This window comes from Aaosphaeria arxii, assembly GCF_010015735.1.
Source record: "Aaosphaeria arxii CBS 175.79 unplaced genomic scaffold BU24scaffold_2, whole genome shotgun sequence".
Lineage (NCBI taxonomy): Eukaryota > Fungi > Ascomycota > Dothideomycetes > Pleosporales > Aaosphaeria > Aaosphaeria arxii.
In genome coordinates this window covers 960,147-972,654 of record NW_022983475.1, presented here as the reverse complement: position 1 = coordinate 972,654, position 12,508 = coordinate 960,147, and the positions used below count along the sequence as shown (strand labels likewise).

At 48.6% G+C, this 12,508-nt stretch overlaps 5 protein-coding genes across 5 annotated transcripts; 1 reads left to right on the top strand and 4 right to left on the bottom strand.

The window, feature by feature from the left end:
- Nucleotides 1-29: 29 nt before the first annotated feature.
- On the bottom strand, nucleotides 30-1,033 carry BU24DRAFT_418418 (uncharacterized protein). The gene has a single exon (XM_033526977.1). It carries the CDS (start codon nucleotides 685-687, stop codon nucleotides 475-477), a length of 213 nt encoding a protein of 70 aa, XP_033387199.1. The 5' UTR covers nucleotides 688-1,033; the 3' UTR covers nucleotides 30-474.
- Nucleotides 1,034-1,582: 549 nt separating this feature from the next.
- On the bottom strand, nucleotides 1,583-2,240 carry BU24DRAFT_418417 (uncharacterized protein). Its single transcript, XM_033526976.1, has one exon. The coding sequence runs from the start codon at nucleotides 1,957-1,959 to the stop codon at nucleotides 1,690-1,692; it is 270 nt and encodes an 89-aa protein (XP_033387198.1). The 5' UTR covers nucleotides 1,960-2,240; the 3' UTR covers nucleotides 1,583-1,689.
- A 2,863-nt stretch (nucleotides 2,241-5,103) lies between these two features.
- Nucleotides 5,104-6,155, bottom strand: BU24DRAFT_405604 (uncharacterized protein; the record flags this gene model as incomplete). Its single annotated transcript, XM_033525710.1, has 3 exons — nucleotides 5,104-5,395; nucleotides 5,460-5,721; nucleotides 5,777-6,155. The coding sequence occupies 3 exons, from the start codon at nucleotides 6,153-6,155 to the stop codon at nucleotides 5,104-5,106; spliced, it is 933 nt and encodes a 310-aa protein (XP_033387197.1).
- A 693-nt stretch (nucleotides 6,156-6,848) lies between these two features.
- BU24DRAFT_418414 (carbon-nitrogen hydrolase) lies at nucleotides 6,849-8,326 on the bottom strand. Its single transcript, XM_033526975.1, has 2 exons — nucleotides 8,229-8,326; nucleotides 6,849-7,994 (listed from the first exon to the last, which is right to left on the bottom strand). Exons 1-2 carry the CDS (start codon nucleotides 8,241-8,243, stop codon nucleotides 7,149-7,151), a joined length of 861 nt encoding a protein of 286 aa, XP_033387196.1. The 5' UTR covers nucleotides 8,244-8,326; the 3' UTR covers nucleotides 6,849-7,148.
- A 415-nt stretch (nucleotides 8,327-8,741) lies between these two features.
- Nucleotides 8,742-11,495, top strand: BU24DRAFT_342230 (uncharacterized protein; the record flags this gene model as incomplete). Its single annotated transcript, XM_033523308.1, has 3 exons — nucleotides 8,742-8,937; nucleotides 9,009-10,240; nucleotides 10,290-11,495. The coding sequence occupies 3 exons, from the start codon at nucleotides 8,742-8,744 to the stop codon at nucleotides 11,493-11,495; spliced, it is 2,634 nt and encodes an 877-aa protein (XP_033387195.1).
- Between the last annotated feature and the right edge of the window lie 1,013 nt (nucleotides 11,496-12,508).

Genomic DNA, 12,508 nt, shown 5'->3' with positions numbered 1-12,508 from the left:
CTCTCTTGTCTCTTTTCCCTTCCCCTAATCCTCATTCGACTCCACCTGCGGTACAAAGAATACCCCTGACACTAAGAAACGCGCTAATCAGATTACGGCCAGGTCTAGAGTTCCTATTGGTCCAACCCAACCCCTTGTTCTAGCTCTAAAACGACCCCAACGCAACCCTCAACTCCAAGTCTCATACACAAACACGCTGCGCTGTGAAGGTTCTCCGTACTGTGTACTCGCACAATACTTCCACTTCCTCGTCCATCAACCACACCATACAGATTCATTCAATTCAACCTCGCAAATATTATAAAGTTCACTATGATCTATCGTCAGACCTCAGTTGTCCAAGTGAGCCTATCGTGCGCTTTATACTGCCGTGTCACATCGGCTGAACAACAGCGTATGCTCACACCCTGCGTATATGCATAATGCCTCCTCGCGCCTCTTCAGCCGATTCAATCATCCAGAGCGTCGACGTCGTCAATCACATCCATACCTATCGTTTGTTTGCATCCTCTCTTCCCTTTTCTTCCATTTTGCAAAGCCATCGACGATTTCGTACCGTGCGGCTGCAGATCCAAATATCACAACAATGACGAACTGGGCCTGTGTTTGTTGTGCCCAGCGACGCCATGCCCACTGGCTCATGAAACTCTTAATCATAATGTCACCGAGCCCAAGGTTCTTCGTCATTTCCCGCTTCTTCTTCACGAATCAATCAAACCGTCTTGACTGCCGCTATGGCCAGCTCTGTTCGCCCACGAGTCTGCCCGTGCCCTCGTGGGGTAGGTATGGGATAGAGTGACACGCGTAGACTACCTGCGTACGCTGTAGGTATCTACTAATACTCCGTACCTACTTTCTGCCTACGTAGACGGTAGCCCACCTCAGTCTGCTCCTCGTAGGTGCCACAAGAGCACGCACCCTGAATCTTTCGCTCGTTCAAACGAATTCGCGCGCATGTCGCAATCTTCCGTGAGCTCTATCAAGTGTACCTACACAATGACACAAGGGTAATAAGTTGTCGTTTTGCTCGCTGGCTAGTTGATTAGATGACGCGCAGCTGTTCCCATCGTTGTCGCCGTCATCGTCAAGAGTCCGTCACGTCGTGGTCACGCTCGCACAATGGCGGTTCGCAGTCGACCAAAATGTGACGACTGCATCGCCCACTGGCCCCAGCCGCGCGCTCACAGCTGTCACCACGCTCTCAGCTCGATAGGGTGTTAGATAGCGCCAAATGGCCACCTACATTTCCACACCGCTGCTCCTCAGCAATAATGCGCATCTCTAGGCTGTATGTACGGAGCATCTAGCTCAATGTTGCCCATTCACACTCCCGCCAGTGCAATCCCATCACCTCTAGCACAAAGCATGTCGATGCGCAGCAGACGGCATTGCGGCTGATTACCTTATCGATTGCCGTATTTGTGGTGCGACATGCACGTTGATTAACTATACGGGCAAGTCCCTCGTCTCCAACCTCTCTCTTCAGGATGAGTTAATCAATCTTGCTTGTTTGCCCAGCCTGCACCAAATTAAAACGTTCTGATGCAGGTTGGTTGATGGCAATTCACCAGAGAGAAAGGGTCCTGTTACCCCGCCTTAAATGGTACAGATAACTCACAACGGATAGTACAGCGTACATCCATCGACTTTGAGAAATAGTAGGCGGAAATTTACAACCGGCACCTTAGTTCAGAGACTGGAAGGGCATCTACGAGGCATGTAGCATGCTACGCTGTGTATTCTATGGGATTCCACGAGCAACGGCGTCCCGCCGTCGACCCATGGGCCATTATAGCCCCATCCAAAATAAATATTGGTCCCCAGTTCGGAAGGGAAGCGGACGCATTCGCCGCCCGCTTGGGCTCGTAACCAGCGAACGGACTTGCTCCCGCTGGTGGAAGGTCGGTCTATCGCTAGAATAGCAGATGCCAGAGATCCATCGAGTCCTCTCGAACGCATCGGTTGAGAGCCAGAAATAGCATTTCACATGATATCGCCTCTTCGACGTTCGTCGGTCGCTTCGCTTGCCACACATCGCATGAGAAGTTTAGTGGGCCTGGCCGTCGAACACCTGAGTCGGTTTCTAAACTGCAAAACAGCCAGCTTCCTTCGCGTTTCTCATGCATTGCACACAATATTGGCCAGGGCCACTACTCATTTCGATTCGTTTCAGGCACCGCTCTATAACATATCGAATGTTTTTCTAAATCATTCATGCGTTTATGTCGTACTTACTCGACTCATTTCTTAATTGAACTTCAATGGGAATATGGATGTTCTTGGTACCTGACAATTTTTATCATGAAAGGTTCACTCCACAGTCGTGCGCTAGCGAGCAACTCGCCTCGCAACATCTGAAACGTGCTAACTGCGAAAGAAAACTAAGGCTATTTCTCCGTCTGATGATGCGTATCAGGCCGCTACGCCAACGGTGCATCTGCTAGCGTTGGAGGCTCCAGTGTATGGAAAGTACCCAGGTAGCCAGCACCTAGGTAAGACTTAGGCTTACCCGTGGACCGTCTTGCTACACATTCCCAACATTGTACGCAACAAACGGTGTTGTTCCCAAAGTAGATAACAGAGCAGTCCCTTAAGATCGAACTACAGCGTCCGCATGGTAACGAAATCTTCATGGGTGCACGTTGGAACTCCATCCTAGAACTTACTATCCCACGCCATTGCGGTGACCGAGAGAGGAGATGCTGCTGGTCAGCCACACACCCACCCATTATTCTGCACCACCAGTGGACTTTTCTCCCCCGCCCACAGAAGGCGCCATACCCGTCCTCAATGCAATGCAAGCATGACCGATCTTGAATCACTCGATCGAGGCAAACTCGGTACGGTTCCCTCCGGGGTTTAACCCATACAAGTACTGTAGTCTGAAAACACAATGCACCTCGTATATGCTTGGAACTCACACCGAACCCACGCCAACAATCGATAATGTAAATGCCCTATTTCGGGAACCACCATCGTCATACCCAATATTCACAGACCTTCCCTCGCTCTGCTCGTACGCACGGCAGCACGATAATTACACTCATTGCCTCACCAATCTCACCACCAAAGCTTTTGTCTGTCTGTCTGTTTGTGCACACGGATTATCCAGTGTCTGACTTCGGCGCACAGAGTACATACCGTTCATTCGTCACGCTCGGGAGAGCAACCAACAACAAAACGCACACCCACACTTCCTCCATCCCTGTCCATCATCGCATACATATGTACATACGGACTCTCAATGCCCGACCACCTTCCAACACAAGCTTCTATCCTAAGTCTAGCGTACCCGTCGCCATGTGCATTGTGTATGATCTTTTGTATCCGTGAACCCCCCTCCCCCGTTGATCGTTCGCCCACGTTTTCCGAAACTAGAATTGATATGTAAAGTGCTTGCTTGTTGCGGTGAATGGGCGAACGTTGTGGTTGGCCGGCGAGCGGAACGGGAATCAACAAATACCCGCATCGAGGTTGGAACTATATACGCAAGAAGAAGGTATCTATGATGACGAATATTCCAGAACGTGGAGCTACTTCCCACGTGTGGCTTTCCAGTCCGGAATATATTAAATTGTCGAGGGTATAATCACGACTACGAGGTAATGTCCCGTGAATGGTATTGCTTCCGACTTGCGTCATTGTAGAATGCACCTAAGTGATCGTTCCATGCATATGTAGTGAGAGATACGATTCCCGAAGCAAGCATATCCCAATCGTGGACGCATGTAAGCCACGTTTTTTCTTGCCGTCAAATCACAGTCTTGGAAACTCATCGGTGACGAAGATAAACGAGGAAAAGAACGCTTGGATACGACGAAGATGTAGAAGGAAATTCTTGGATTCATGCGAGAATGCAATACCCACACGGTGCCAACATGTATCCACAGCTAAGGAAACCATTTGATTCTCCCCGTTGATTGCTCATCAGCCTATAGTTTTCCTTTCTACGGAAGCAAAAAGGAAACGAGGCCATTTGTGTAGTCGCGCCTCAAGCGCTCATTCTCGTGCTTTGGTGCCCTTTCCTGCTTCGTTTGAGGCACGCTGGTATTCGATATGAGGAGATGTGATTACCCATTCATTCGTCCTTGAGGTCCGTGTAGATGAATAGACAGTGTCATGGTCTAGGCGTATGGGTGGCACGGGGGGGGCATACCTAGGTATATACAAATAAACATCATGATACTCACTTTATAGACAATTTAAAGTAAACAGAAAGGGTGCTATAGTAGCGGAGATCAATACGCACGTATCAATCAGTGATGATAAGCAGTCTCCAAACAATATCAATATGAAAAAAAAACATCAAAAAGAGACAACAAATTCGGAAACTTTGCTGTGATGCTGAAGAAGGGTTGGACCTGTAGAAATTCAAGGAGTAATGATGGCGACCGATAGTAATTGTTTGTTTATACATTCTTTATCCGTTGGATTAGACATACGAAGTTTTTCACGATAAGTGTGGTCGAAAAGGAGGTGTGATATGTCTATGATATGATATTTTTACGTACAACTGTTTTATGCCGTTCATTGGAAGGTGTGAATACTGAAATGTAATCAAGGAAAGGAAAGTGGGAAGGGGTTGGGGTGTAATCATGTGGACTGAGATGAGGATGTGTGGTATGGTGAATGTAAAGAACGGTGACGGTGCAAGAGTGATGTATTGAGTTGGTTCGTTTCATACTGATATGCTAATATATAGATGCTCATGAGGTGTTGGATTAACTGTAATTGTTTGCTTGGTAGTAGTGTGTTTGTATTTTGGATTGATATCGTGTCTCTTTAATACATAATTTGTGCGAGCAAAATAAAATAAAATAAAATAAAGAAACATGAGTTTCCCCGAAAGAATCGGCAACTATTATTCAAACGGTTTACTGGGATTTCCAACATGACATCTATATGTCTAGAACCTCATGTATCCCAATGATATCCCAATGCTGAGGAAATGAATACGTTTGTCATCTCCTGCGTAACCCACCAGCAACACCTACGCTCCCCTATGCAAAATGCCAAAAATGTAAGCAAAACTTAACCTCCCCACATATGTCATATCAAAAGTCGTTTCGCGTATAAATAAATCATCTGCTCCGCCCTCACCGCTCACTCCTCGAGATCAAGACCAGCTATCAGCCTCGCCTTGTCGTAAAGATCGATCCATGCTAGATCGTGATTGGGATTCTCGACTTCATCCAACGTGTTGTCCACGACATCAGATAGTGGACATTTTGTTAACTCGGCCATGCGCTCAAGAAGTGTCGTGTATAGCGATCGAGGCCTTGTTCCAGGTTTCTTGAAGGGACCTTGGGTGACTGGAGGCATGAATTCGCCTTGTGCGACTGTGTCCAGATCCCAGTCGTGAATTGTGTGTTCGTGGTAGAACACCATCAATGCTCTATAAACTCGTTAGCATACTGACTCACCAAACAAAATGATAACCACGGATGGCGATGACTTACGTTTCGGAGGAGTCGACGTTTTCAAGGGCGTCGACGATGAACTGAGCACCCAGATCCATTGCGGCCTCTGCGAAAGAGAACTCTACGTCGTTTCGCAACTCAAGTTGGTTGGCATCGAGGAAGCGGCCGTACGTTTTTTGATTGATGATCCCGTGGCCATGGTACCGGGCGGTCAATGTCGAGTAGTGAATTGCCACGAACATGGCAATGAGGGGATCCCGCGGTAGATTTTTTATGAATGCGAGCTTGTCGGCATGTTTCTCTATGTTACTGTTAGTTCTCTCTTCAATGCGATCATGAAGTGGATGAGATCTTACCTATTGATTGTAGTCGATACAGGATTAATAGTCCTGTATTCGCCAGTGGCATATTGTGCCTCTGGACTGCCCAGCAGTTTTCCTCGCACGTCAGGACAGCCATGACACTGTCCACGACATCGTAGTTATAATCGCATTCTGCAAGCCAGCGGTAGCCGATCTTGCGTTTGTCGCCAGGGAAGTCCACCAAGGCATGCGGAAGCTGCCTCTTCATATATTTTGTTGTAATAGAGACTTCATAGTCGTCTACTACGTTGCGAATGCGTGGATGAACTGATCGCAACTTTGCGATAGACTTTTTGTCGAACCGTAGATTCTCGATGATCTCCAGGAGTATCTCTGTTGGAGCATTAAGAAGCCCTGATCGTGATGAGGTCATGGCGACTGGTTGTTAATTTTATTTGCGTTTGATATGTACCTAGGGAAGGGTTGCGGTGGTAAGGCGAGGGTGTTGCTTGTTCTTATATTCGTTCGGCTGCTGGGTAGGAACGAATCAGAATAGTCCTTGCGGCGAGTCTGCGTGAAATGCGATTTGGAAAGACCGCTCAGTGTTGCCTTAACTATGCGTGAAGTCGGAAGAGTGTTCAAGTTATTGTCCGTTTTCTGGACATATATAGATGCGGGCACGTGCACCTTTGTAGTCGGGTGTTGACTGTGAATACCTTGTTGGTAGCTTCGGCCAATCCGAGCACCGTGATGGTTTGTAGACTGACTGGATTGCGTGCTACAAGCGCAAGTGGATGTGAATGTGTAATATCCTTGAAGTGGGATACCCAAAGTGCAATACTCTTCAGTTCTGCGGCATGTCCTGCTCTCTTATAAGCTCTACGAGCTTGCTGAGGATGTAGGCTGCAACATATTGCTGCAACATATTGTCGAAAAGAGCTTTGCGGTCCTTGTTTGCAAGGCTGTACCGTAGTTGTGTAATATTGTCAATAGCGACTTGTATATTTAAATATAACACACGACATCAATATGTTGAGTCACTGGGTGTCTACAATCCACGATTGTGTGACTGGTTAGTGTCACCGGGCCACTGGTTCTTCGACGGCTCTCCACTGTTAGACAACCACACAATCGTCATTCAGAGAAACTCTCTACCGTTTTGGGGATTGATATCGCCCAATAGATTCAATCTAGTGGAATGGACAATCGCTTTGGTGTCTTTCGAACCCATTGACCGGGTTTGCGCTGGGATAGTGGCCTTTTAAGAGCGTTGAAGTATGAGTCTGAAGAGGCTGACCACACCAACCACAATATGAATGCTGAATGGCCAGGCGCCGATTTGAACACGTCTTCTATTGGTTTACTAGTGGCGAGAGTGAATCTTCATGATTTCGAATGGTCGGGTGACCACCAGTGCCCATGGGCTTTACAACATCTCGGGATAGACGTCCGTCCTCCTCAGCAAAGGCACCTCTCTTCTCACCTTCTCAAGCTGGTCAAGATCTAGTTCAGCTAGAGCGATTTCGCCAACATCTAGACCTCTACCTTTCTCATCCTCTTCACCACCCAATTCGGCAACGACCTTCCCCCATGGATCAACAATCATACTGTGCCCATAGCTTCTCCTCGTCTTCTCCTCGTTATGGAACCCGACTTGTGCTGCAGCAATCACATAACTTTGTGTCTCGATAGCACGTGCCCTGAGTAAAGTCTCCCAATGTGCCTTTCCAGTAGGCACTGTAAATGCTGATGGATATGTGATTATCTGCGCACCACGATTTCGCAGCGCAAGAGAAGGCTCAGGAAAGCGGAGGTCAAAACATATTAGTGACCCTACTTTCCCAAGAGCTGTACTGAAAGGGTCCTCGATGCGCTTCCCCTTCTCCACCGAATTGGATTCTTTAAGGATTGGTCCATCTTTTATCTCTACATCGAAAAGATGCAACTTTTGGTACCTGTGTGCGATTTTACCGTTCTCATCGATCCATAGAAGAGTATTCTTGACTTTCTTTCCATCCTCTGTCGGTTCATGGACGCCTACGTGAATGGGAAGTTTATAGGTTTGAGCATCCTGTTGAAGGCCAATGACGAATTCCGATTTCTCCACGGGTTCACACAAGGATACAGTAGCTGCTGCATTTGAGGCTATATAATCGGAGGCTTCCGGTAGGAACAAAGCTTTTGCTCCTGCGGAAGAAGCCTTTTGTATCAGTTGCCGGCATTGCCGTAGATTATGAGCCATCGATGATGTGCTGCATATTTGGCCGACCGCCTGTGGGTATGTTAGTATTGAGAAGTCTGGTCAAGTAATGATTCACAAAAAAAAGAAGCGCTGGTTTTCAGTGACGAAAGAGAGGGCATTCGTCTTGAAGTCCATTGACCAACGACGATATACCGAGCAGTATGTCGTGTATAAGCTGGTGACGTACGCTACACGACCCGCCAGCGAGATTGATCATTAATCGCATGAAGGATGAACCTTGCACAAAGAAAAGGGTATACTAACAGCAATAATGGGCATTTTCAAAAGTTGTGTAAGCGAGGTATAATGCACAGCTGTAAGGCAATCCGTAGCTTTGGTAAATGAATGTAAATATAGTCACAGGATTCATTTGGTGGTCGGGAATTACGAGGGCACGGGCCGCAGTCGTCGTCGTGTTTGTTTCGACGTCTGAGGGTCCTACGTAGTGACACTAACGCTTCCGAACACCTTGCGCAGTGGCCTTACACAGTATTGTGCCAATGTACTGACAGTCAGATCGCCTCAATTCCCAACGAGTAGTTCTGCAGATCGAAAGAGAGGCCCATTCCGTCTGCAAGCAGCACCACGATCGAGAACGTTCTCGCTCCCCGCCATCACCACCTTGCTTCGAGCCACAAGCTAGCTTCTAGCAGTCTTACCTGGCATCCTGCGCACACGAGCCATGAATGGACCGAGACGAAAGACCACAGTACGGTGATCGATAGCAAGCGCTACAATTAGACACAAACGCCCGTTTCCTTCTCGAATCGCCCCACCATGAGCGCCCAACAAAATAAAGGGAACAGATGGGGCTCATTCCTTTCCGGTGCCGTCGCAGGCCTGGAATCGCAGCTTGATACCATACTTGCAGGAGATGAACAGGCAAGCGCTAAGTCGAGAGCAAATGAGGCAACTGCAAAGCAAGGCGCTGCGGACAAAGGACCGGGGATGGAGAGGGTACAGAAGGAACAAGGTGGGTAGACCTAGGCATGGCCGACCATCTGGTTTAACATGCACTGTCTGGAGTTATAGCTGATCTTCCAGGACTATCACGCAATCCTTCGAACAGTCGACCAAACTCGCGATTGCAAGATCGACTAGCAAGAGCAGTCAACAAAAGCAATACAGAAAGTCCCAGGGCCTCCTCCGATCTCTCAAGGCCGGACAGCCCAAGAGTTCGGGGTGCTTCAGTGTCAGCCGGCGCTGGAAGAACAAGTACTGATTCGAGAGCCTCTGAATCCGTTGTAGACGCGGCGCCAGTGCCTAAGGCGGAAGATGGAAAAGATGACGTTCCTCGAGGCCAATCTCCAGCGCCTGCGCAGGCAGATTCTAAGATCACTGCACCCGCTACCCCAGTGCTTGTCACTGAACAGCCCACTTCAACAGCCGTTCCATCCATGACTATGTCTATACCCTCGATAGTTACTCCTCCAGTGGAGTCTCCTCGCCCATCGATCGACAGCATACCCTCGCGGCCCTCTGTCGATGTTTCCACCCCGGCAGAACCCGAGACATCACTCATCTCTGCCGATGTCGAAACAGAACTTGCTGCACTTCAGAAGACGCACGATGAAACTCTCCGTGATCATCGCGAAGAGCTTCACTCACACCTTGAAAGAATCGACGCTCTTCAGTCTAAGCTCACATATCTATCGCAACAATTAGCATCCTCCGCAAAGTCTACGTCTGACTCGGATGCAACACCTGCAGACAAGAAATTGGCGGATAAGGATAAACAAATTGCAGCTTTGATGGAGGAGGGACAAAAATTGTCCAAAACCGAGATGAAGCATTTGACAACTATCAAGAAAATGCGAGCCAAAGCATTGGAATCCGAGAAAGAGATTACGCTATTGAAACAGCGGCTGACCAAGGCGGAGAAGAGCATCGGAGAGCAGACGGATAGAGCAAAACGTGCCGAAGCTGCCGAGAAGGCAACACAAGAAAAGCTGAAAATCGTTGCCAAAATCGAAAAGGACATAGAGATGATCAAGGCAGAACGAGAAGAAGCTGGCCTGACAATAGCTGAACTCAGGAAGCAGCTGAATGCAGCTATCGTGAGAGCAGAGGATGCTGAAAACCGGGCGCAAACAGGTGCTCTAGAAGCGGAAAAAAGAGTCACAGCCTCTCTCAAGGAAGACCTCGATAATATGCGGATCGAGAAGAAGCTCAGCGAGGATCGTGCAAAACGAGAGCTTCGAGATCTAAAAGAATCTGCCGCAGATGAACAGAACAAAGCGAAAGTCTTAGAGATTGAGATGCGGAATGAAATTACTGTAATATTCGACCACGAGAGAATGTCATTCAGAACTAACTATTGCCCAGAACCTCGAAACGAAACTTGAGCTCCTCCGTAGTCGTTCTGAGGAAGTGTCTTCTTCGGTCACGGGTGACTCTCAAGCCACTCTTCTACGCCAGATTGAGACCCTACAGACTCAATACGCACTCGCTTCCGAGAACTGGCAGGGTATCGAAAGCACCCTTACGTCGAGGGTTGCAGCATTGGAGAAAGATCGTGATGAAATCGCTAAGCGCGAGTCTGACATCAGGCGAAAAGCGCGGGATGTCAATTCAAAGGCTCGTCGACTAGAAGACGAATTGGACGGCGTAAATGACAAAGCGAGGGCTTTAGAGCAGGATCTTTCGGAGCAACGTACATCATCCGAAAAACTCCTTGCCCGATTGGCACAAGCAGAAAAGCTTGCAGAGGACGCTCGAGCTGATCTGGAGAGAGAGAAGAAGATATGGGAAGCCGACCTCCAACAACGCCTTCTAGAAGAGAAAGCTAAATGGCGAACGGAAATGCAACCAAACCAGCTGTCCCAGGACAATCTCTTACGTGCCGACTCACCGTCCGCATCCAACCGTAGGCATTCGCCTGATCCTTCAGGGTTCCATGCTAGGAGACCTCTACCTCGATCCGCAACTGGCGAGATGTCCTTGTCAGCGATGGATCGCATGTTCGTGGACGACCGTCGACCTTCGAGTAGTCGAACGCGATCAAGCGCAAACCGCACGCCTGAGATTGGATCTCCTCCGATGCGCCAAGATTCGATACCTTCGTCGCTTTCCAATCTCAATGGCCTAACCATCTCCACAACTCCATCTATCCACACCTTTGACAATGACGATGGTTTTGAGAACACCTCATCCCCTCAAAGAACGATCAATGACATGATCTCCGTCTCGACGGTTGGGGCTGGTCCTTCAGTCCAGCTTGTGGAGCGCATGAGTGCGGCGGTACGACGTTTGGAGTCTGAAAAGGCGACGACCAAGGAGGAAATGACACGTCTTGCCTCGCAGAGAGATGAGGCTCGTGAAGAAGTCGTCTCCCTGATGCGTGAGATTGAAGAGAAGCGCGGCCAAGATGAGAAGCTCGCGAAGCTCGAGACAGAGCTGCAGGAAATGAACGAGCGATACGAGACCACTCTTGAGATGCTCGGCGAGAAGAGCGAGAAAGTCGAAGAGTTGGAAGGAGACGTAGCCGATCTCAAGAAGATTTATCGGGATTTGGTGCAAACGATGAAATGAGATCCTTGATTCACATCTTCCATAAATCAATCAATGAACAGATCTGAGCCTTGATTGTGTATTAGTAGATGATAGCATTATATACCTACTCTGAATTCTTCTCATTGCGCTATTTCATTACAGCAAAGTCCGCTCGCTTTGCTTTAGTCGTTGCATCTATACATACGAGATACTAAATCGTGCGCGCTTGGGGTATATCAATCTTTTAGTCCGCCCACAGTTGATCTGAATAGCCTTTCTATTCCAGATCAATGCCCTCTCTTTCCGCCGCCTGCACTATAAACTTCCTCGTCTTGCTATCGGGTGCCAGATCCAAAGGTAGCTTCTCATCATTATCCTTCTTATCAAATTCGGCGCCTGATGTCAACAGCAGCAATGCAGCATCACCATGGCCCTCTGATATCGCATGATGCAATGCTGTCATCCCATCCATATCTGTCGCATTCAGCGGGCTTTTACCCTCCCCAAGAAGAAGCTTCATCATGGGCACGCTCCCCACAGCAGCAGCTCTGTGAAGAGGCAACTGTCCTCTTTTGTCCTTTACGCGGGCCGTTGCCTTATGCTTGAGAAGCTCACGCGCTATGTCCAGGTTATTCTTCGATGCAGCGAAGTGTAGCGCCGTAAGGCCGTTATTCGTCTTCGCATTAACGTCTGCGTCTTTCCGGAGCAACAAGTCGACTATCTGTTCCGCCTCTTTTCTCGAGCAGGCCATCATGAGGGAGGTCCAGCCTGATCCGTCCGTCGCATCGACATCGAAGTTTTTGGTCTGGACGAGGATTTCGACGATGGGTTGATGGTTGTAGGATACGGCCCAGTGGATAGGAAGACGCTCATTGGGGTCTCGGAGGTTTGCTAGCTTTGGGTTTGCGTTGAGGAGTGCTTCGACTTTGGCGGCTAGAGATGGGAGGTTAGTTGGTGGGAGAGATGGGAAAGCGAGGTGTTACGCACTCCGGCCTTCGCGACAGGCTTCGTGTATTGCGTATTTTGCGTTTGGATCTTCAGCCATGATGACT